The sequence below is a fragment of the Osmerus mordax genome, chromosome 1 (genome assembly GCF_038355195.1).
Source record: "Osmerus mordax isolate fOsmMor3 chromosome 1, fOsmMor3.pri, whole genome shotgun sequence".
Classification (NCBI taxonomy): Eukaryota; Metazoa; Chordata; class Actinopteri; order Osmeriformes; family Osmeridae; genus Osmerus; species Osmerus mordax.
This window is the reverse complement of record NC_090050.1, coordinates 24,924,256-24,945,203: the sequence shown is the minus strand read 5'-3', so window position 1 is coordinate 24,945,203 and position 20,948 is coordinate 24,924,256. Positions and strand designations below refer to the sequence as shown.

The 20,948-nt window shown below is 46.5% G+C and overlaps 1 protein-coding gene across 1 annotated transcript; it reads left to right on the top strand.

The window, feature by feature from the left end:
- Positions 1-4,885: 4,885 nt before the first annotated feature.
- On the top strand, positions 4,886-20,558 carry LOC136942099 (synaptotagmin-2-like). The gene is made up of 9 exons (XM_067234879.1): positions 4,886-4,937; positions 11,127-11,363; positions 11,564-11,721; positions 13,844-13,966; positions 14,979-15,146; positions 17,190-17,357; positions 17,692-17,809; positions 17,988-18,121; positions 19,114-20,558. The coding sequence occupies exons 2-9, from the start codon at positions 11,156-11,158 to the stop codon at positions 19,327-19,329; spliced, it is 1,293 nt and encodes a 430-aa protein (XP_067090980.1). The 5' UTR covers positions 4,886-4,937; positions 11,127-11,155; the 3' UTR covers positions 19,330-20,558.
- The last annotated feature ends 390 nt before the right edge of the window (positions 20,559-20,948 follow it).

Here is a 20,948-nt window from a genome sequence, read left to right as displayed (position 1 = left end):
GGCTGGCTGGCTGGCTGGCTGGATGACTGGCTGGCTGGCTGGATGACTGGTTGGCTTGCCGGCTGGGTGGTTACATGACATGATTCATTTAGCTGCAGTGTGACCCTGTGACATGATGTGACAAAAGATTTGACCTCCTACAGCTGCTGCTCAGTGTAGCTGAACTCTGACCTCATAGACATGGGTAACAGTAACCAGAAACATCAACACACCTGCGTATATGTTCAACAATAACCACAAGTACGGTAGCACATCTGTATACTCTCAACAATGACCCTGGAGAGTTGTTTATGCGCTTGACAATTATGCTGATGAGATTTGAAAATATTAACTTAATGTTTTCATTCTTTGGTGGCCAACATACTGTACAGTACTTTGTAAAGCAATATATCACACATTCTACAATGCTTGTAGATGAATGTAAAATCCCAGTAAAGGGATTTTTATCTTTTGAATACACACAGACTCATTCTCTCTTAACAAGGATCTTGTCAACGACTCATTTATTCTGGACTAACCAGAGGAAAGAAGTTGTGTCTCCAGGACACCAAACTCAAGTCTGGGCGCTTGTGTTGTATCTCCTCAGGCAAATGCGGTCAGCACTGGTCTGGTGATGCAGACCAGCCAAGCCCCTGTGATTTCCCAATACTGTCCCGGACATTAAAACATCATGATCAAAGTAGCTTCTCTTTCATGGTCGTGCTCCTTTCCATCGATCCAGAGATGAGTTACTCTCTCTCCCTCTCTCCCCCTCTCTTTCTCTCTCTCTCCTCCTGTCTCTGTCTCCCCCTCTCTCTCCCCCTCTCTCTCCCCCTCTCTCTCCTTTTCGCTCTCTCTATCTCTTTCCTCCGCTCTCTCTCTCCTTCTCTTATATATTACCGTTCTCATGATTGGATCTCTTAAAACTACTAAAAACACATGAAGACATACTGAATCACCTACAGGACTTTACAGGTACATTGAGTAGGTTTGCTGACTGAACGAGGACACAGTGATCCAGTACCTGACTGGAGAACATGGACACACCAAACTGTTGTTAGAAGTTCTCCCAAGTGGAAGATATTTATGGATTACCCTCATTCGCTTGTGGCTAAATTACACCCACAGGCGCATTTGAATACAATTCCTACTTCTCTGTGAGTTATTTTCATTTCTATTAATATAATTTATATCTGGAGTAGGATTCTGTTGGGATTGTTATTCTGGTTGAGGACAGCTGAAGCAGGGAATGGAGACAAAACCAGACGAGTTGGACGTCAATAATCCTCTTCACTCCTGATTGAGCGATAGATTCACCCACACACATTACAGAACCCACACACACTACAGGACCCACACACACTACAAACCCACACACACTACAGAACCCACACACACTACAGGACCCACACACACTACAAACCCACACACACTACAGAACCCACCCACACTACAGAACCCACCCACACTACAGAACCCACACACACTACAGAACCCACACACACTACAAACCCACACACACTACAGAACCCACACACACTACAGAACTCACGCACACTACAGGACCCACACACACTACAAACCCACACACACTACAAACCCACACACACTACAGGACCCACACACACTACAGGACCCACACACACTACAAACCCACACACACTACAGAACCCACACACACTACAAACCCACACACACTACAGAACCCACCCACACTACAGAACCCACCCACACTACAGAACCCACACACACTACAGAACCCACACACACTACAAACCCACACACACTACAGAACCCACACACACTACAGAACTCACGCACACTACAGGACCCACACACACTACAAACCCACACACACTACAGAACCCACGCACACTACAAAACCCACACACACTACAGAACCCACGCACACTACAAAACCCACACACACTACAGAACCCACACACACTACAGAACCCACGCACACTACAAAACCCACACACACTACAGAACCCACACACACTACAGAACCCACTCACACTACAGAACCCACACACACTACAGAACCCACACACACTACAGGACCCCCACACACTACAGAACCCCCACACACTACAGAACCCACACACACTACAGAACCCACCCACACTACAGGACCCCCACACACTACAGAACCCCCACACACTACAGAACCCACACACACTACAGAACCCACCCACACTACAGGACCCCCACACACTACAGAACCCACCCACAGTACAGAACCCCCACACACTACAGAACCCACACACACTACAGAACCCACCCACACTACAGGACCCCCACACACTACAGAACCCACACACACTACAGAACCCACCCACACTACAGGACCCCCACACACTACAGGACCCCCACACACTACAGAACCCACCCACAGTACAGAACCCCCACACACTACAGAACCCACCCACACTACAGGACCCCCACACACTACAGGACCCCCACACACTACAGAACCCACACACTACAGAACCCACCCACACTACAGGACCCACACACACTACAGGACCCACACACACTGAAGCCCTGGCAGTTCCCGGATTCTTCCAAGCTTTTGTTTTCCCTCAAACAGGGACAGGGCTGTATATGTGTCACCACCCAGAGTAACTGGGCCAGACAGGAAGAATGTGGGTCCTTGTTCTCAGACAGACAGCTGCATGATGTCATCAGCTCCACCCATGGCAGCAGCGTATCAGCGAATGTGATCAACGTCTATACACGTGTGATCATTTACAGTAACAGAGACTTTTGTCCAAAGCTACATGTTGAACAGGGAACTTCTTGATCTTGTAGAATGGTCTTGATCTTTATCCATTTCTACTTCTGCTGAGAAGTGAAGTCAATCACAAGTTTTACTCACTCTCTGCTCTGACCACTGATCTAACCACTGCTATCCTCATGTCTGTATTGTGATATGATGCATTATCTAACCAGTGACAGACATCCTCCCACCGCTAGCTGACTCAATGTCAGATGATCCAGCTCAGAGCGTGTTTCAGATCAATGCTGAGTAACATCAGAAGCTCTTCGCAGCTCTGATCGATCTCTGATAATAACGTGCACTGTAATGCTGATTACTGCCTCCTGTTGGTGGAATAAGGTGTTGCAGGTCGAAGCCAGAAAGGAAATTGCTTCTCTCAAACAGGCTTATGTATGGATGCACACAAACACACTCATACACACACCCACACACACACACACACACACACCCGCACACAAACAAACCTGCTCACTCTTTCATACACATACACACACAGCTACACACATACACACACATACACACACACGCGTACACACACACCCGCACACAAACAAACCTGCTCACTCTCTCATACACATACACACACAGCTACACACATACACACACATACACACACATACACACACATACACACACACGCGTACACACACACCCGCACACAAACAAACCTGCTCACTCTCTCATACACATACACACACAGCTACACACAAATAGACTTCCTCTCTCCCTCTTTCTCTCTCACACATACACACACACACACACACATACACAGACAGACACACCTCCTCTCTCACACACACAGACACACCTCCTCTCTCTCTCTCACACACACACACACACACACACACACAGACACAGTCACACACAATCCGGCCCTACTTGCTTGCACCAGCTGCTAACTGCAGAGAAACACATGGAGGTATTCCCCTTGGAGACTGCTGAGAGAGAGGAAGAGAGAGGGAGAGAGAGTCATAAAGAGAGACAAGGAGGGAGAGAGAGAGGGAGGGAGAGAGGCATAGAGAGAGACAAGAGAGAGAGAGGGAGGGAGAGAGAGGCATAGAGAGAGACCAGGAAGGAGAGAGAGAGGGAGGGAGAGAGGCATAGAGAGAGACAAGGAGGGAGAGAGAGGGATAGAGAGAGAGGGAGAGAGAGAGACAGGGAGGGAGAGAAAGAGAGAGAGAGAGAGGGAGGGAGAGAGGGAGGGAGAGATATAGAGAGGGAGAGAGAGATGGAAAAAGGGAGAGAGAAATGGAAAGAGAGGGAGATCATCACAACCACATAAATACTGAGGAAACAACTGCTACTTGTCTCTCAACCAACTCTGTTACACAGACAACTGCAGCAAGACCCCCCCCCCGACAAGTTCAGCTAATGCTTGTGTGCCCTTTAGCTCTGACACATATTACATAGGGGCTCATTGGATGCTAATAAGAATCTGAATGTTTGAAAGTATCGTTTTTCCAGAAGCCATGTGGTTAACACTTGACCTTCAGCTGTGTCTCTCTCCATGTCTTCTGATTCACAGTTGAGGAGAGCAGCTCGTAATGCAGGCTGCTGGTGACTTGGCCATGGCATATTGATCCTGTGTGATGGGCCCGAGTACTTACAGCAAAACCTAGAGCACTGCATTCAGCACTATGTGAACAGCATCGCAAATGAGGAACGGGAGAGAGAGAGAGAGATAAAGAGACATAGAGATAGAAACAGAGAGATAAAGAGAGATAGACTGTGTTTCTGTGTCTGAAAGCTGAGAATGAGTGAGAGAGAGATAGAACCAGATAGAAATGGAGAGATAGAGACTGTGTTTCTGTGTCTGAAGGCTGAGAATGAGAGATGGGATGAGGGAATTGAGAGTGCGTGATTGAAGAAAGAGAGAGGGGGGAGGTGGGTACGTTAGAGAGAGAGAGGGGGGGGTGAGAGAGGGAAGGAGACAGAGAATAGGGGAGAGAGGGAGAAAGAGAGAAAGTGGGCAGAGAGAGGGAGAGAGAGAGAGGGAGACGGAGAGAGAGGTGACTGTTCGAGGGAGGGTATTGCTGCAGTGGAGAGAAGTGAGTGGAGACTGCAGTGAGACTGAGCTGATGGAGATATCTGTAGATCGCACCTCGCCAGAGAAACACTAGCCCCAACACACTGGGACGAGAGGGGCAGGAGCACCACCAGCTCTCACATCTGACCAGTGAGTCTGTCAGTCAGTGCATCTGCTCCCGGCACGCTCTCATCCTGTCAGGATGAACACGCTACAGGGGTAGGAAATCTGTAAGGGAACTTTGTTTTCTTGGTGCGGTGATTCTCCTCACCGATGGGGAGCGGGGTGGAGCTGCTGTGGTTCTGCTTGTCTGGGGAGGTTCTAGGGGCTGTTATGTTGTGATTAATTAGAGGCGTCCTGGGGTGAGGGCAGCAGAGAGAGAGAGAGAGAGAGAGAGCGGTAGAGAGAGAGAGGTAGAGACGTGAGGGGCTGAGGGTCAGCACAGCTGGGGGGTAAACAGCCCTCATCAAAGAGCTGGACATGCAGTAACATGCTGGAGCTGTGGGTTGTTGTCTGTCAGTCCATCTGTCTTTCTCTCCCTCTCCACAACGTTCTCTCTTTCTCTCTTTCTCTCTTTCTCTCTTTCTCTCTTTCTCTCTTTCTCTTTCTCTCTCCCTCTCTTTCTCTTTCTCTCTCTTCCTCTGTCTCTCTCTCTCTCTTTCACTGCATCTATCACTCCATCTCTCTCAATCCATTTCTATATCTCCCTCTCTCTATTTCCATCTCTCCCTCTGTTGGCTATGCTGTGGAAGCCTCCCTGATTGGTCAGTGGTTCAGGGAGTGTGTTTAAGTGAGATTGATCATGGGCTGGTTTAATGTCATATTCCAGGATCACTGCTGGGTCTGAACTACTGTATGCAGTCAACTAGGCTGATGAGGTTAAACTCTGATTAGAAAAGGTCACCAGGCATGAGATCCTGTGTCTGGTTTTGCTTTCATACGTTGGTCAGTTTGCCTATGTACAGGTCTGGGTTGGTTCATTTAAGTTTTATGTTATACATCTTTTGCATCGTATTCTTGATTTCCTGCAGTACTGTGCTTTCTATGTGCTCTATTTGTATGTCGCTTTGAAGAAAAGTGTCTGTTATGTCAATAAATATCAAAATGTGAATGTAGTGTAGTGTAGTGTTGTGTAGTGTAGTTTAGTGTAGTGTATTGCTGGTACCTACGTCCACACCACTCTATGAAGACTGAACAAGTCTTCAAGACGTACGCAGAGCTGGCTCCGGGTCATGTGATGGGGAAGCTCCCCAACATGGCTGGCCTTCCTGGTTGTGAGCAGATTGCAAAGCATTCTGGGTATCAGACAGACAAGAAGTGTCTTGGTTATCAACAACTACAAGCTTAATTCACTTGATCACTTTTGATTCCACCATCTGTGCCAGAAAGCCATCAGGAAACATCTGTCTTACAGTTTGTAGTTGTTTAAGGAAGAGATGCAGACCTCGTTTTGTATGAGGTGCAGTGGCCATTCAAACTGACTGGTCCTGACAGCTGTGTGGAAGATGCAGAGACAGAGGCCTTGTGTGCCCTGAGGTCAGTGAAGATTGCAGGTCCCACCAGGGCAGCGTTTAGAGAGCGCCGTGTCGACAGAGAGCTGTTTCTGCTGAGCCAAGCTGGATAGACCAGATCCTTCATGCCAGGGCAACAAAAACCCTCTCTGAATCAGTCCCACCTCGCTGGTCTCATCACTTTCATCAATGGGATCACTTCATTCTCATCAACAACGTGTTAGCATTCTCAACATGTATATTGTGGGTTTTTGAAATGTTTGTTTTGACAAGGCTGGATGGAAATGGATAAACAAAACAAAAAAAGTCATTTTGATTGAATGACTTTCTATCCACCGCTCCATTTGCTGTACGTTTGACATTTGATGCCTTTAGCGAAAACACTTGTATCTCACGTTCAAATAGTGCATGTAGAAATTTTACATTTACATTTACATTTATGCATTTAGCAGACGCTTTTATCCAAAGCGACTTCCAAGAGAGAGCTTTACAAAAGAGCATAGGTCACTGATCATAACAACGAGATAGCCCCAAACATTGCGAGCAGCCAAAACATGAAGTATACATTGTGAAAAACCAAATAAGTGCCAAAGGGAAGAACCATAAGAAATGAGCAGAGGATCAAGGATCAGAAGTGCTTCATTAACAGCAGCTACTGTGGGTTTGCCTGTGAGTTTCAAGCCCCTGACCACACAAGCATCTTGTGGAAGCGTCATCCACATCAAGCTGTACGCTGGAGGCTCAGTACCTAGCCTGCTGAGCGGTGCCTGGAAATCACCTGTCTGGGAAACTGAGATAGATCAGCTTTTGGCTTCATTTAGGAGGCTCCTTGGACAGACACGCACACACGCACACGCACATATACCAAACAATATAAACACACACACCATGACTAGCAATAATGAAAACATACATAGACACTTCCAAACACACACACACACACATAGTTTATTGCCAAGTTAGTTTACACATGAGGAATTTGCTTTGGTAGGTTAGGTTTATAACAATAAACATAGTAAGTAAATAAAACATGTATGTGCACACACACGCACACGCTCATTACATTTACTGGATTGTCTTAATCCTCATCTTGATCTTGTTTCCCCGATTTAGATGTGAGATGGTTGGATTTCCTACATCATGAGTGATGGGATCCATTAAGTGCTCTCTGATTGACGTGAATCATCACGGCAGCATTCTGTTTTGATGTTTTCAACTTTTTGTAAGCAGCCTGCTTACAGCATGTTATGTTTCACCGTTATAGATGTTGGTCAACATGGATCTAATCCTAGCCTGACCCTAGTCTACTCTGTACTGCTAAAACAAGATTGCCACCGCCAGCCTCAGATGTAACTAGCAATGGAGAAATTTGCTTTACGGCACGGCATGCTGGGACCAGACACGGCAGTGAACAAGCTGATACGTCTGTGCAGTTCTGAGGGGGTGGGGGGGTCCAGAGATGGAGTCTGTGCAGTTCTGAGGGGGTGGGGGGGTCCATAGATAGCTCGTACCACCGTCATGTGTGATCGCTTTGCTGTGCACCTCTCTCTGCTGTGCACCTCTCTCTGCTGTGCACCTCTCTCTGCTGTGCACCTCTCTCTGCTGTGCACCTCTCTCTGCTGTGCACCTCTCTCTACTGTGCAGCTCTCTCTACTGTGCAGCTCTCTACTGTGGCGTCACTGTAGCAGGGACGAACTTAGGGACGAGGACACACAAAGCATTCAGACCACGGGCGGACACCCCAGGGGACCCCAGGAACTGCTATTGAGCAACTTTCAGTGTTATCGTGCCCTCCAATGTTGATATCAGATTGTAGCCCCTGATTCTTTGTGCCTCTCTGGGGTGTGTGCCGTCTGAATCAGACCTAAACCAGCTCCATGTGTGTACAGCAGCTCTTTCAGAGAGGGGGTGTCATAGCACGCCTCCTCCCACAGTGGGAGACACGGCATCACAAACCTGTATCTTGTCTTCGTAACTTACATTCATAACTTTAAAAAAACATTGACATGGCAAAATCCCTTTTCGATGATGAGGATGTGAAGTTAACTGAACATTTACTCTTCACAAACAAGATGAACGGGTTGATCAGTAATGCTGGGAGTCAGGTGGCTGAGCGGTTAGGGAATCGGGCTAGTAATCCGAAGGTTGCCAGTTCGATTCCCGGTCAGGCCAACTGACGTTGTGTCCTTGGGCAAGGCACTTCACCCTACTTGCCTCGGGGGAATGTCCCTGTACTTACTGTAAGTCGCTCTGGATAAGAGCGTCTGCTGAATGACTAAATGTAAATGTAATGCTGAATCTCTGTCTTTAAACAATTGTTCAACAACAGCATCTGTCTCATACTATGACCAGAGGAGAGAATAACAACAGCATCTATCTCATACTATGACCAGAGGAGAGAACAACAACAGCATCTGTCTCATACTATGACCAGAGGAGAGAACAACAACAGCATCTGTCTCATACTATGACCAGAGGAGAGAACAACAACAGCATCTGTCTCATACTATGACCAGAGGAGAGAATAACAACAGCATCTGTCTCATACTATGACCAGAGGAGAGAATAACAACAGCATCTGTCTCATACTATGACCAGAGGAGAGAATAACAACAGCATCTGTCTCATACTATGACCAGAGGAGAGAATAACAACAGCATCTGTCTCATACTATGACCAGAGGAGAGAATAACAACAGCATCTGTCTCATACTATGACCAGAGGAGAGAATAACAACAGCATCTATCTCATACTATGACCAGAGGAGAGAATAACAACAGCATCTATCTCATACTATGACCAGAGGAGAGAATAACAACAGCATCTATCTCATACTATGACCAGAGGAGAGAATAACAACAGCATCTATCTCATACTATGACCAGAGGAGAGAATAACAACAGCATCTATCTCATACTATGACCAGAGGAGAGAATAACAACAGCATCTATCTCATACTATGACCAGAGGAGAGAATAACAACAGCATCTATCTCATACTATGACCAGAGGAGAGAATAACAACAGCATCTATCTCATACTATGACCAGAGGAGAGAATAACAACAGCATCTATCTCATACTATGACCAGAGGAGAGAATAACAACAGCATCTATCTCATACTATGACCAGAGGAGAGAATAACAACAGCATCGATCTCATACTATGACCAGAGGAGAGAATAACAACAGCAGCTATCTCATACTATGACCAGAGGAGAGAATAACAACAGCATCTATCTCATACTATGACCAGAGGAGAGAATAACAACAGCATCTATCTCATACTATGACCAGAGGAGAGAATAACAACAGCATCTATCTCATACTATGACCAGAGGAGAGAATAACAACAGCATCTATCTCATACTATGACCAGAGGAGAGAACAACAACAGCATCTATCTCATACTATGACCAGAGGAGAGAACAACAACAGCATCTATCTCATACTATGACCAGAGGAGAGAACAACAACAGCATCTATCTCATACTATGACCAGAGGAGAGAATAACAACAGCATCTATCTCATACTATGACCAGAGGAGAGAATAACAACAGCATCTATCTCATACTATGACCAGAGGAGAGAATAATTACATAATTCTGTTTCCTGTTTCATTGTTTTATGTCCCTTCCCTCCATGAAACCCCATCATTTAAATTCGCTGACTTTTGACGTGAGGAAATTGTACAAATTATGTTTTTTTAATTACCCTTTCAGAATGAGAACTGAGAAGCACTTATTTATGTCAAGATTGAGATTCTGAATCATTAAAAAGATAATTGGAGACATTTCCCAGAGATTAGCTGCTGTTGCTGCTCTCTGGGTAACTCATCTCTCAACTGCCATGCCTCCTTATTAGCTTTCAATGAGTCAAGAAATTTAGGAGATCATTGCTTCAATAGGGAGATACTGTAAAATCACATCACTTTTTAGCGGGGAAAGTTCGATTTTTTGTTAATTGATGTTGAGCAGCAGGAGTTGACTGCTAAATCTTTTTCCTTGAACACCCTCCGTCAGGGTTTCCTGTTGAATTAGTTCCCAGAAAATAGAAACACTGGACTGTACTCTGATGACACCCATCCAGTCCCTCAATCCTTGTCATTTTAACAAGATTACATTTAGATGTTCCCTATTTCGCCAAGAACAGTAACAGACTTTCATTACGTTGAATTAAAAAACTGCCAGTAGGCGATGTTGAGGTACCAACTGCCACTGAGAAACACTTCTCATTCTGTCTGTGTCCGGTTGGACGTAAACCACAGCAGACAGGCCTCCCCCCCTCCGTACCTCCTCCAGAGTATTATGGACACAGCAACTTGAAAGGACAGTTGGCCCAAACTGCTTAGTCATCAGGGAGAACGGCCATTTTGTTTCTCAGTGTGCAGCAACCCATTACTCTTTTAATGATTTGTGTTGACTGTAGAGCCAGGATTTCTAGCTGTGCACACTCTCATGGCTAATTAGAGAGTTTCAATTTCAAAAGCATAGCATGTTCTATACTTTTACTATATTTTTCTTGAAGCAAAACTTCAGCCTTAATTGCTCTGCTATTCCCTGCGACTGCAAAAGGTAGCTTTGGCCCCACCATAATCACATTCTGCAGTGATTTAATTTGATGACCTGGTGACCTCTCCCTCCCTCCCCACCTCTCTCCCTGCCTCTCTCTCTCTCTCTCTCTTTCTTTGTCTATCTCTCTCTCTCTGTCTCTCTCTCTCTCCCTCTCTTTTCATCCACCCCCACCGCCCACCCACCCTCTTCAGCCACAGGGTCTACTTCTCCATCTTGACTCACCACCCCCCCCCCCCTCCTCTCCCCTGCCGTCAGGGTCGCTGTGTGAGGCTTAGTCCTCCAGGATGAAGTTCCACCTCTTCAAGGATAAGGCGGAGGCCATCGTGGGGGCGGAGCCTACAGGGACCAGCACCATGACCGCTGCCCCGCCCGCTGTGGTGTCCACCGTGGCCGACGCCCCCCCCTCGGGGAATGGGACGGAGGTCGAGAACAAGAACGACATGTTTGAGGAGATCAAGACCAAGTTCCTCAACGAGATCGACAAGATCCCTCGTAAGCTGATTGGCTGGGGTCGGGGGTGCATGATGTGAGCTTCCGAGACTGACTGTGTTTTGAAGTTCTGGGTGATGTTCTAAGGTGTGTGTGTGTGTATGTGCTTCCACGGTGTGTGTGTGTGTGTGCTTCCATGGTGGGTGTGTGTGTGTGTGTGTGTGTGCGTCCATGGTGGGTGTGTGTGTGTGTGTGGCCGGCAGTGCCTCCCTGGGCGATCATTGCCATCGCGGTGGTGGCGGCCCTGCTGCTGCTGACCTGCTGCTTCTGCATCATCAAGAAGTGCTGCTGCAAGAAGAAGAAGAAGAAGGGCAAGAAGGACAAAGGAGGCTTTAACATGAAGAACATGAAGGGAGACGAGGTAGGAGACCAGCTGCTCTCAGAGACAGGAAGTAGGAGACCAGCTGCTCTCAGAGACAGGAAGTAGGAGACCAGCTGCTCTCAGAGACAGGAAGTAGGAGACCAGCCGCTCTCAGAGACAGGAAGTAGGAGACCAGCCGCTCTCAGAGACAGGAAGTAGGAGACCAGCCGCTCTCAGAGACAGGAAGTAGGAGACCAGCTGCTCTCAGAGACAGGAAGTAGTAGATGAGCTGCTCTCAGAGCAGCTCTTCTTTACTGTAATCATGTTGTTAATAAGGAGGTGCGGTAAATGTTGAGATGCAGTTTCTACAGATTTACCAACCCGAAAAAAAAGGTTATGTCTCATGATGTGTGTAATAAACTCTGATCTTTCATCAGCTGTTCTCAGAGTTTGGAACACATAAGTGTTCTCAGTGTCATCCTTGTTGTTGGTGTTTAAAATGTGTGATGATGTACCTCAGTATGACGTGCGATGACAAATGACACACAGTGTTCTGAGTTACTCTGTAGAGAAGGTTTTAGGGGTCACTGGGGGTTAAAGGGCACAGCTGGAGAGGTTTCTTCCCAGGTCAAGTGGTAGCAATGATCTGAGGTGACGAGTGAGATGCAGGTCAAAGATAACAGACGTGATTATGGAGATATGGAGCAAGAACATATTATTTTTAATTCCATGTGGAAAGTATCTGTTAATATTATATCTCATGGAGGCAGAGTGGACCTTGCCAATATTAATTAAAACCAATTAACTGTTAATTAAAATTAATGAGCTCTCTCTATGATGTGACAAACGACCCAGGCAGTGTGTCATTTCTCATCACGCTGTCGAGTTGTTGTTTTGGACGACGACTGCCTCACCCTAGTAACACGTTGGTTCCAGCTGTGTTGTGTGTTGAAACCTCTTCCTCTCTCTGCTTTCATCCTCTTCCTCCTCCTCCTTGTGTTGTTCTCGTGTGTGTGTGACGGACCTCTGCTCTACGGTAGGTGGACAGCTCGCACGCCCCCGGGGGGGGGGGAGAGGGATGTGGGGGGGCTTTCATGGAATGATGTAGTCCCAGTTTCCTTGTTTTGGTTGATTCGTTCATCGTTTACGTTGTCATGGCAGCTTGACAATGAAACAATGGATAGCTCTGACGTCATCCATGAAGACCAGAGAGGAACTCTTAACGATGTGGCACATTGTTGCACCAGAGACAATGTCAAACGCACCAATGTGCAATTTATTGGATTAAAGGAATAAGATGCAAGTCACGATTAACACTTTTCATCTCTGCATGTGCTGGAAAGAGCATGGTTGGGCTATGGCAACGACAATGATAGCTGCATGAACAATGACTTTTTGAACTGTACATTTTGATTTGCACCACATATGACATTGACAAAGACGCATGAAGCTCTCCTGGCCTGAAGTATGATCAGACTGAGCTCACTACAGCTTTAACAACAAAGACAGTGTCACCTAGCCAATGGCCTGTTGTCTGAGTGAAGCCATCACACAGTAGCAGGAAATCTACACAGACACATCCAGGAAAAACAAATATCTGGCTGTCTCGTTGAGCATGGAGCTCTTTTCAAGAACACACTTCTGTCAGAGGAGCAGACATTCAGAGTATTCATTCCTCCTGTAGTCCTTGATGTTCTCTCAAAAGGCAGCAATAGCCGGAGAAACAGCAAGAGTCTAACGACTTGTCACACTCCCAGTTCAGAGGTCTTGGGTTCAGGGTTAGTTGAAAGATACGTTTGACTCCATCATGGCCAGTTTGGCCAGTTCACACTGCCCAAACAAACACCACTAGCCAGTGGTTGGGTTGTGTTGGTTTGGTGTGAAAACGACAGTTATCTTTCCAAACATTCCAAACCCTACAGCCAAACAGTAGAATGTTTGGTGTTTGTTGTTGTTTGTTGGTGGTTGTTAGGGCGGTGGAACCTGGCCTTAGGAGGGGACAAGCAGGTGAGCTGGAGTCACATGACGCGAGTCACGTGACGCAGGTCTGAAGCTCTCCTCATCGTCTCCCAGAAGCCCTTGTGTCTGTGGTATGCTGTGCCCCCAGCACTTCCTGTTTCCTCTCTGACCCCGACCTCTGACCTTGCTCTGTCATGTGACCCTGCTGGCACAGAAACACCAGGACGATGATGATGACGAGGGAGAGACAGGACTGACGGAGGAGGAAAAGGAGGAGGAGGAGAAGGAGGAGGAGAAGCTGGGGAAACTGCAGTATTCTCTTGATTACGACTTCACCGATGGCAAGGTACGTGGGGAGGGATACGCTGTTAGGGTCTGAAGTCAAAACGTTAGTTTTTCTTATAAATATAGAAGGATTTGACTCATAATGTTAACGTCTAGAAATGTGTAGTTTTTTGGTAGTTAAAATAAATGCTTGTTCAATTATAACATTGAAATGATTTGCAACAATTGAACTGCTTACAAAGAGGACTGCCTCGCTCCAAGTCCTGTGTGTTTTCAGATGAAAAAGCATCATGCCTCGTCCTCTCATCTGCAGTTGCTTTCAAACACTAAACACTAAAACATCCCCCTGACTACAGAGCTCGTCACTTTCAGTCAAGGCTGAGCCTCACGTGAGCTAAAACTGCTGTGTTGTTGAACAAATGTAAAAAAAAAGAAAACGTCAAAAGGCAAGTTCACCAGAATGGTGCAGGGGGGTTGGGGGTAGCAGGCTGTGTCGGGATACTACAGTAGCAGACTGTGACATAAGGGAGGGAAATGCTGACTCATCGAAGAAGAAGGAAGTCCCTGCTGACTCACTGACGCAGGATCTGAATCAAAATCCTCGAGTCTAAAACAGAGACCTCAGGTTTTAGCAGCCAAAGTCAACACCCACCCCTGGTGGCCGTGCAGAATAGTTTATGTCTCTGAGCAAATGCTGTTTTTTTTTTTTTTCCAGGCTAGAAATTTGACATTCAGGGTGACATTGCAGCAGAATCCTGGTGTTTGATAGGGGCTTCATCTCCTGTGTGAAACCGTGTGATCTTATCCCAGTCACATCACAGCTGCTGATTGATTGCGGGGCTCAGGTTGTCACCAGACTACACCAGGCGACAGCAGCTTACAGACTGCAGCACACACACTCACAGCACATGAAGGAGATAGTGAATGTCATTTTACCTCAGGGAATATCCTTAATGATGTCCATGTGTGTTTGTCTGTGTGTGAATGTGTGTTTTGCACGTGTGTGTGTGTGATGTGGTCTGTGTGTGTTTGTGTGTGTGTGTGTTTGTGTGTGTGTACGCTCATCTGTACAGCTCACTGTTGGCATCCTCCAAGCTGCGGACCTCATCTCCATGGATACCGGTGGGACCTCTGACCCCTATGTCAAGGTGTTTGTCCTGCCAGACAAGAAGAAGCACCAAAGCACCAAAGTGCAGAAGAAGAATCTCAACCCTGTCTTCAATGAGTCGTTCGTCTTTAAGGTACGACAGGTTTACCCCTAACCTGCACTGCTCCAGGGGATCACCTCCTCCTCTCTCCTGCTCTTTCTCCTTCTTCTCTTGTTCTCTCTACTGCTCTCTCTCTGTCCTACTATCTCCTCGCTCGCCCTACTCTTTTCTCGTGCCCTCTCCCTCCTCTCTTCTGCTTTCTCACTCTTCTCTCTCCTCCCTCCTCTCTCCTGCTCTCTCCCTCCTCTCTCTCCTCCCTCCTCTGTCCTGCTCTCTCCTTCCTCTCTCTCCTCCCTCCTCTCTCCTGCTCTCCCTCCTCTCTCTCCTCACTCCTCTCTCCTGCTCTCTCTCCTCTCTCTCCTCCCTCCTGTTCTCACTCCTCTCTCTCCTCCCTCCTCTTTCCTGCTCTCTCCCTCCTCTATCCTGCTCTCACTCCTCTCTCTCCTCTCTCCTGCTCTCTCTCCTCTCTCGCTCTCTCCCTCCTCTATCCTGCTCTCTCCCTCCTCTCTCTCCTCCTTCCTCTCTCCTGCTCTCTCACTCCTTTCTCTCGCTCTCTCCCTCCTCTATCCGGCTCTCACTCCTCTCTCTCCTCTCTTTAAAAGCACATTGTCTTAAACAAAGGGGGAGGGGGGGGTCAAATATCCTACATACCAAAGTCTTAATAAAAAAAGAAAACACCATCCTAGAGGTGAACAGTGCAGTCCTAATGGTTCTGGATGGACCAGACTGATCTGCAAGGCCGGGGAGACCACCAGACCAGCCTGGTCTGCTGGGCAGAACAGCCCACCAGATCAGGCTGTGTTGAGTCGCAGTTCCCAGGCCTCGCTAATGAAGTCCTGGGGGAGTCGCCTGGCCGTGCTGTGGAAACAGTCTGCCAGCCTGCATGCAGACCCACACACCCTGCATGCAGACCCACACACCCTGCATGCAGACCCACACACCCTGTATGCAGACCCACACACCCTGCATGCAGACCCACACACCCTGCATGCAGACCCACACACCCTGCATGCAGACCCACACACCCTGCATGCAGACCCACACACCCTGCATGCAGACCCACACACCCTGCATGCAGACCCACGCCAGCCTGCATGCAGACCCACACACCCTGCATGCAGACCCACACACCCTGCATGCAGACCCACACACCCTGCTACACCCCTGGCCAGCTAAACGCTCCCCAAAACAGGAAACTAGGACAAATATAATGCAATATATATACACCACAATGTGAAGAATATACTGATACATAGTGTCTATGTACAGTACATATATACAGTATGTATATTTACATTTACATTTATTCATTTAGCAGACGCTTTTATCCAAAGCGACTTCCAAGAGAGAGCTTTACAAAGTGCATAGGTCACTGATCATAACAACAAGATAGCCAAAAAACATAGCGAGTAGCCAAAACATGAAGCACACATTGTGAACAACCAAAGTAAGTGCCAAAGGGAAGAACCATAAGAGCATGTAGTTAAACAAGTTACAATTAAACAACATGAACCGCTATAAGTGCAAGTGTACCTGTGGAAAAAGCAAGCAACAATAATAAAAACAATATATCACAGCGAGTACAAAAGTGTATATGTGCTGTATACAGTTTTTTCATATTTTATTTTCCTCAATATGCTTTGTTTTCCATTCTGTGTGAAGACACTTGCATGCGCGCGCGTCTAGACACAGTTTCCAGGGACTGAATGAGTAAACAGAAGCCTTGCAACTATTTAATAAAGCACGCTTTAGTCCTGAAAGACTGTAATACATTATTTTCAGACACTTTCCAAGACGAAAGAATAAATATAGCTCCACAATAAAAAACATTTCCAAACAGCGTATTATTATTATAAGTCCTATTAGCCTACTGTATGATTACTCTCTGAACCCCAATCTAGCAAGACATTTAAAGACAGCAACGTTATTTTCTGTGGATGCATGGTTTCTTTCTTTCTATTTCTTTTTCTTGCTTTATTCCTTCCTTCATACATTTATTCGTTGACTCATTCATTTATGTGTTAATCTAAACTCGTCTTATAAAACTACCCGTCCGTGCCTGTCGCTGCCCATCAGATCCCGTACGAGGAGTTAGGCCCCAAGACGCTGGTGATGTCGGTGTACGACTACGACCGCTTCTCCAAGCACGACATCATCGGGGAGGTGAAGCTGCCCATGAACACCCTGGACCTGGGCCAGCCCATCGAGGAGTGGAGGGATCTGGAGAACGCCGAGAAGGAGGAGGTATACACCGCTCCACGAACCGGACACATTCAACTTAACTGTTTATGAAACTGTATCATTCTTCATACCACTCGACAGACAGAACACATTCATGTACGGATCTGTCCATGAAAAATATATTATTAGTAGTAGCCTAATGATAATCCGTTTCCGCAAACGGTTGAGGGTAGTGGATGATTCTGTGGATGTGAATAATGTCTTCTGTTTCTATCTGTCTTTCACATCCACTGGTGGGTCATAAGTATAGAAATAGTATACAAAGTTAAAATATGTATAATGTAGCTGAATGAATCATTAATAATTCACTGTGGGCCATTCTTTCAACTCCGACCAGCCTGAGAAGCTGGGAGACATCTGCATCTCGCTGCGTTACGTCCCAACGGCAGGGAAACTCACCGTCTGCATCCTGGAGGCCAAGAACCTGAAGAAGATGGACGTGGGAGGACTGTCCGGTAGGAACCGCCTACTCCTCTCAGACGCCTCCTCACCGCTTCACCACATCACAATCATATTTATCTCAAATATACTCAACCTTTCAAAACGTTAAAAAAAACGTCCACTTCCAGTTGAGAGACTCAAGCGATAGAGAAGCAGTCTGAGTGAGTTTGGTTCTGTGTGGTTCTCCTGCAGATCCGTACGTGAAGATCGCGCTGCTGCAGGGCGGTAAGAAACTGAAGAAGAAGAAAACCACCGTGAAGAAGAACACCCTGAATCCCTACTACAACGAGTCGTTCAGCTTTGAGATCCCCCTGGAAACCATGCAGGTACAGGCTGAGCACTGGGAGAGCGTGGATATCCCTCACACACACACACACACACACACACACACTCACACACACACACACACACACACACACACAAGCATTTGTAGGGTTAGATTTCATCTTTTGGTTTTAACTTCAGGTTTAATCTCCTACAAACTGTCACTGTGTCCTGTTATGCTTTTGGTCTTGGTGTTTTTGAAAGGTTCAGTTACAACCTCTCACATTCAACCAGTGAGACACCTGAACCATAATGCACACTTGACAAATATTTACATGTGTCACATTTGTAGTAATGTTACTGTAATTTTGTTTTTTTCCCCTCTGATACAAACCCTGGGTTTTGATGTAGATTCCTGTGTTTTAGTAAGGTGAAGTGGCGACCAACAATTTGTTTGTCCTGATTCCTGACACTTGCAATCAATCAACCTTTGCCATCAACAATTATCCACTTCAGTTCAGTGTTTGCATGTGTGATGTCTGCAGCGAAGTGAACTCTTGTTTTCCTCCCAAACAACCCCGCAGTCCACTATCGATTTGGGTAGGAGTGTAGAATACATGCGTGAAACATGTTCCACCCACATTTTGAAAATGGCAACAAGAAAAAAAAGGAGTCAGGTGGCTGAGCGGTTAAGGAATTGGGCTAGTAATCCCAAGGTTGCTGGTTCGATTCCCGGCCGTGATAAATGACGTTGTGTCCTTGGGCAAGGCACTTCACCCTACTTGCCTCGGGGAATGTCCCTGTACTTACTGTAAGTCGCTCTGGATAAGAGTGTCTGCTAATTGAGTAAATGTAAATCTTTCCCCCCCACTTTGTATTAAGAAAATTACATTCAGCAACCGCATCTTCAGTAATTAAAACAAAAAGCTGTCGCATCCACATTTGAAAACAAATCTTCGCCCCAGCTTCCCGTCACAGCGTTGGCTGTGCGCCATTCCATAGGCGATGCAGACAAGCGTTACCTACATTTCACCTCCCTCCCTCCTTCCTCTAGAAAATCTTGGTGGTGGTGACGGTGTTCGACTACGACAAGATCGGCAAGAACGACGCCATCGGGAAGATCTTTGTGGGCAGCAAGGCGACAGGACTGGGGCTGAAGCACTGGTCCGACATGCTGTCTAACCCCCGCCGGCCCATCGCCCAGTGGCATCCGCTGCAGCAGGAAGAGGATATAGACGGCGCTCTCGCCGGGCTTTTTGCAAAGAAGTAACTTCATCTCCCCCTGACCGCCTAACAGACTAACTCAGAAACCCCTTAACCCTTCCTCCTCAATTCCTCCCTCTCTACCCCCCCCCCCAACCCCCCCCTAAACAGTACACTGCATGAAAGTCATGACTTACAGATGGCGAAGGTGACTTCGTCAAACTTTGAAAAAAAATAAAAAATAAATTAAAGTTAAACATCAAGAGTATCAGCTTATAAGAACATACTTCCTCACACCTTTGCATTTCATACGTTTATGCGAATGACGAGAGCGAGAGAAAATAGATTGAGTGATTATTCATGTGTGAGGGATGGATTGAGTCAGGGTTTCATTTACCATAACGTGCTCATAGGAACAGCTTCTTACTTACCCTCGCGGACTCTCCATCAGCGCGCTAGTTGGGATCGACGCTGCTGGTGATAGACTCGTTTAGTTTATGCAGCATTGTGCATGCCTTACTTATCTCTACCTGCTGCTTTGCCATGTCATTCCCAATAGTCTCCTGTTCTACAATCATATAAGTGTGTCATACCTTGCTGTAGATTGTAGTGTTGTTGGGCAATTGTATCACTTAAAATCTGTTTAAGGTCTACTTAGTGTGCTAATGCAGGAGAATCTTGTTGACGATGAATGAGGTTAAGAGAACGCAAAAACATGTATTTTTTTGTTCGTTTTCACAATACGATTGTTTTCATTTGACCCAAATGTAATTGTTGGTGTTTCTATTTGTGTTGATGATTGCTCTGTCCATTTACTTCACTTTTTAACCTTTTTTTTTTTACTATCCTCTCTTTCATAATTCCACAGTTATGTCATCTGTAACAATGGAACCGGTCGGTCCATCTCCATGGTTACGGACACAGGTTACAGTGCTTTGAGACTGATTTTAACCCTCAGAGGAATGAGAAGGGTGCCTTGTCTGGTTACACACTTTCGTTAACCGTAGACCCCTCGGTCTAGTCTGGTGTCCAGTCTGCTCTAGTTTGGTGTCCAGTCTGGTCTAGTGTATCGGACTGGTCACCTGTCCAATACACTACACCTGATCAATCTCAAACTGAAGGATTTAAAATGTCTGTTGAAACAGTCAAATCTCATAAGTGAAGCAGTTCATTCTCCTTAGAACCAGTCAGGGAATCTGAGAATGTGCCATTTACACTTTGTCTTATGCTCTGTTTGACCACTTGGATGTAAAACAGATAACTTCTCCACGGTTAGGATGACTGAGGGGTGACTGAGGGGTGACTGAGGGGTGACTGAGGGGTGAATGAGGGGTGACTGAGGGGTGACTGAGGGGGGACTGAGGGGTGACTGAGGGGTGACTGAGGGGGAATGAGGGGTGACTGAGGGGGAATGAGGGGTGACTGAGGGGTGACTGAGGGGTGACTGAGTGGTGACTGAGGGGGAATGAGGGGTGACTGAGGGGTGACTGAGGGGGAATGAGGGGTGACTGAGGGGGAATGCTGCTGTTGCAGCGTGTGTGACTACATGCTTCTGTGGTGGAGAGATCTGTACCTTTTCAGCTTGAAAAAATGGTGTCATCCCAAAATATGTTTTGTTTTGTCCAATGAATAGATTCAATCACTTAACTACAGACGAAAAAAAAAAAAAACTATTGACTACATATT

Bases quoted from the DNA above. Each gene is read 5' to 3' on its own strand.
- LOC136942099 (XM_067234879.1), top strand. From the start codon at position 11,156: ATGAAGTTCCACCTCTTCAAGGATAAGGCGGAGGCCATCGTGGGGGCG. The intron at 11,364-11,563 runs GTAAGCTGATTG...TGTGGCCGGCAG, and splicing joins CGAGATCGACAAGATCCCTC to TGCCTCCCTGGGCGATCATT. The intron at 17,358-17,691 runs GTATACACCGCT...AACTCCGACCAG, and splicing joins AGAACGCCGAGAAGGAGGAG to CCTGAGAAGCTGGGAGACAT.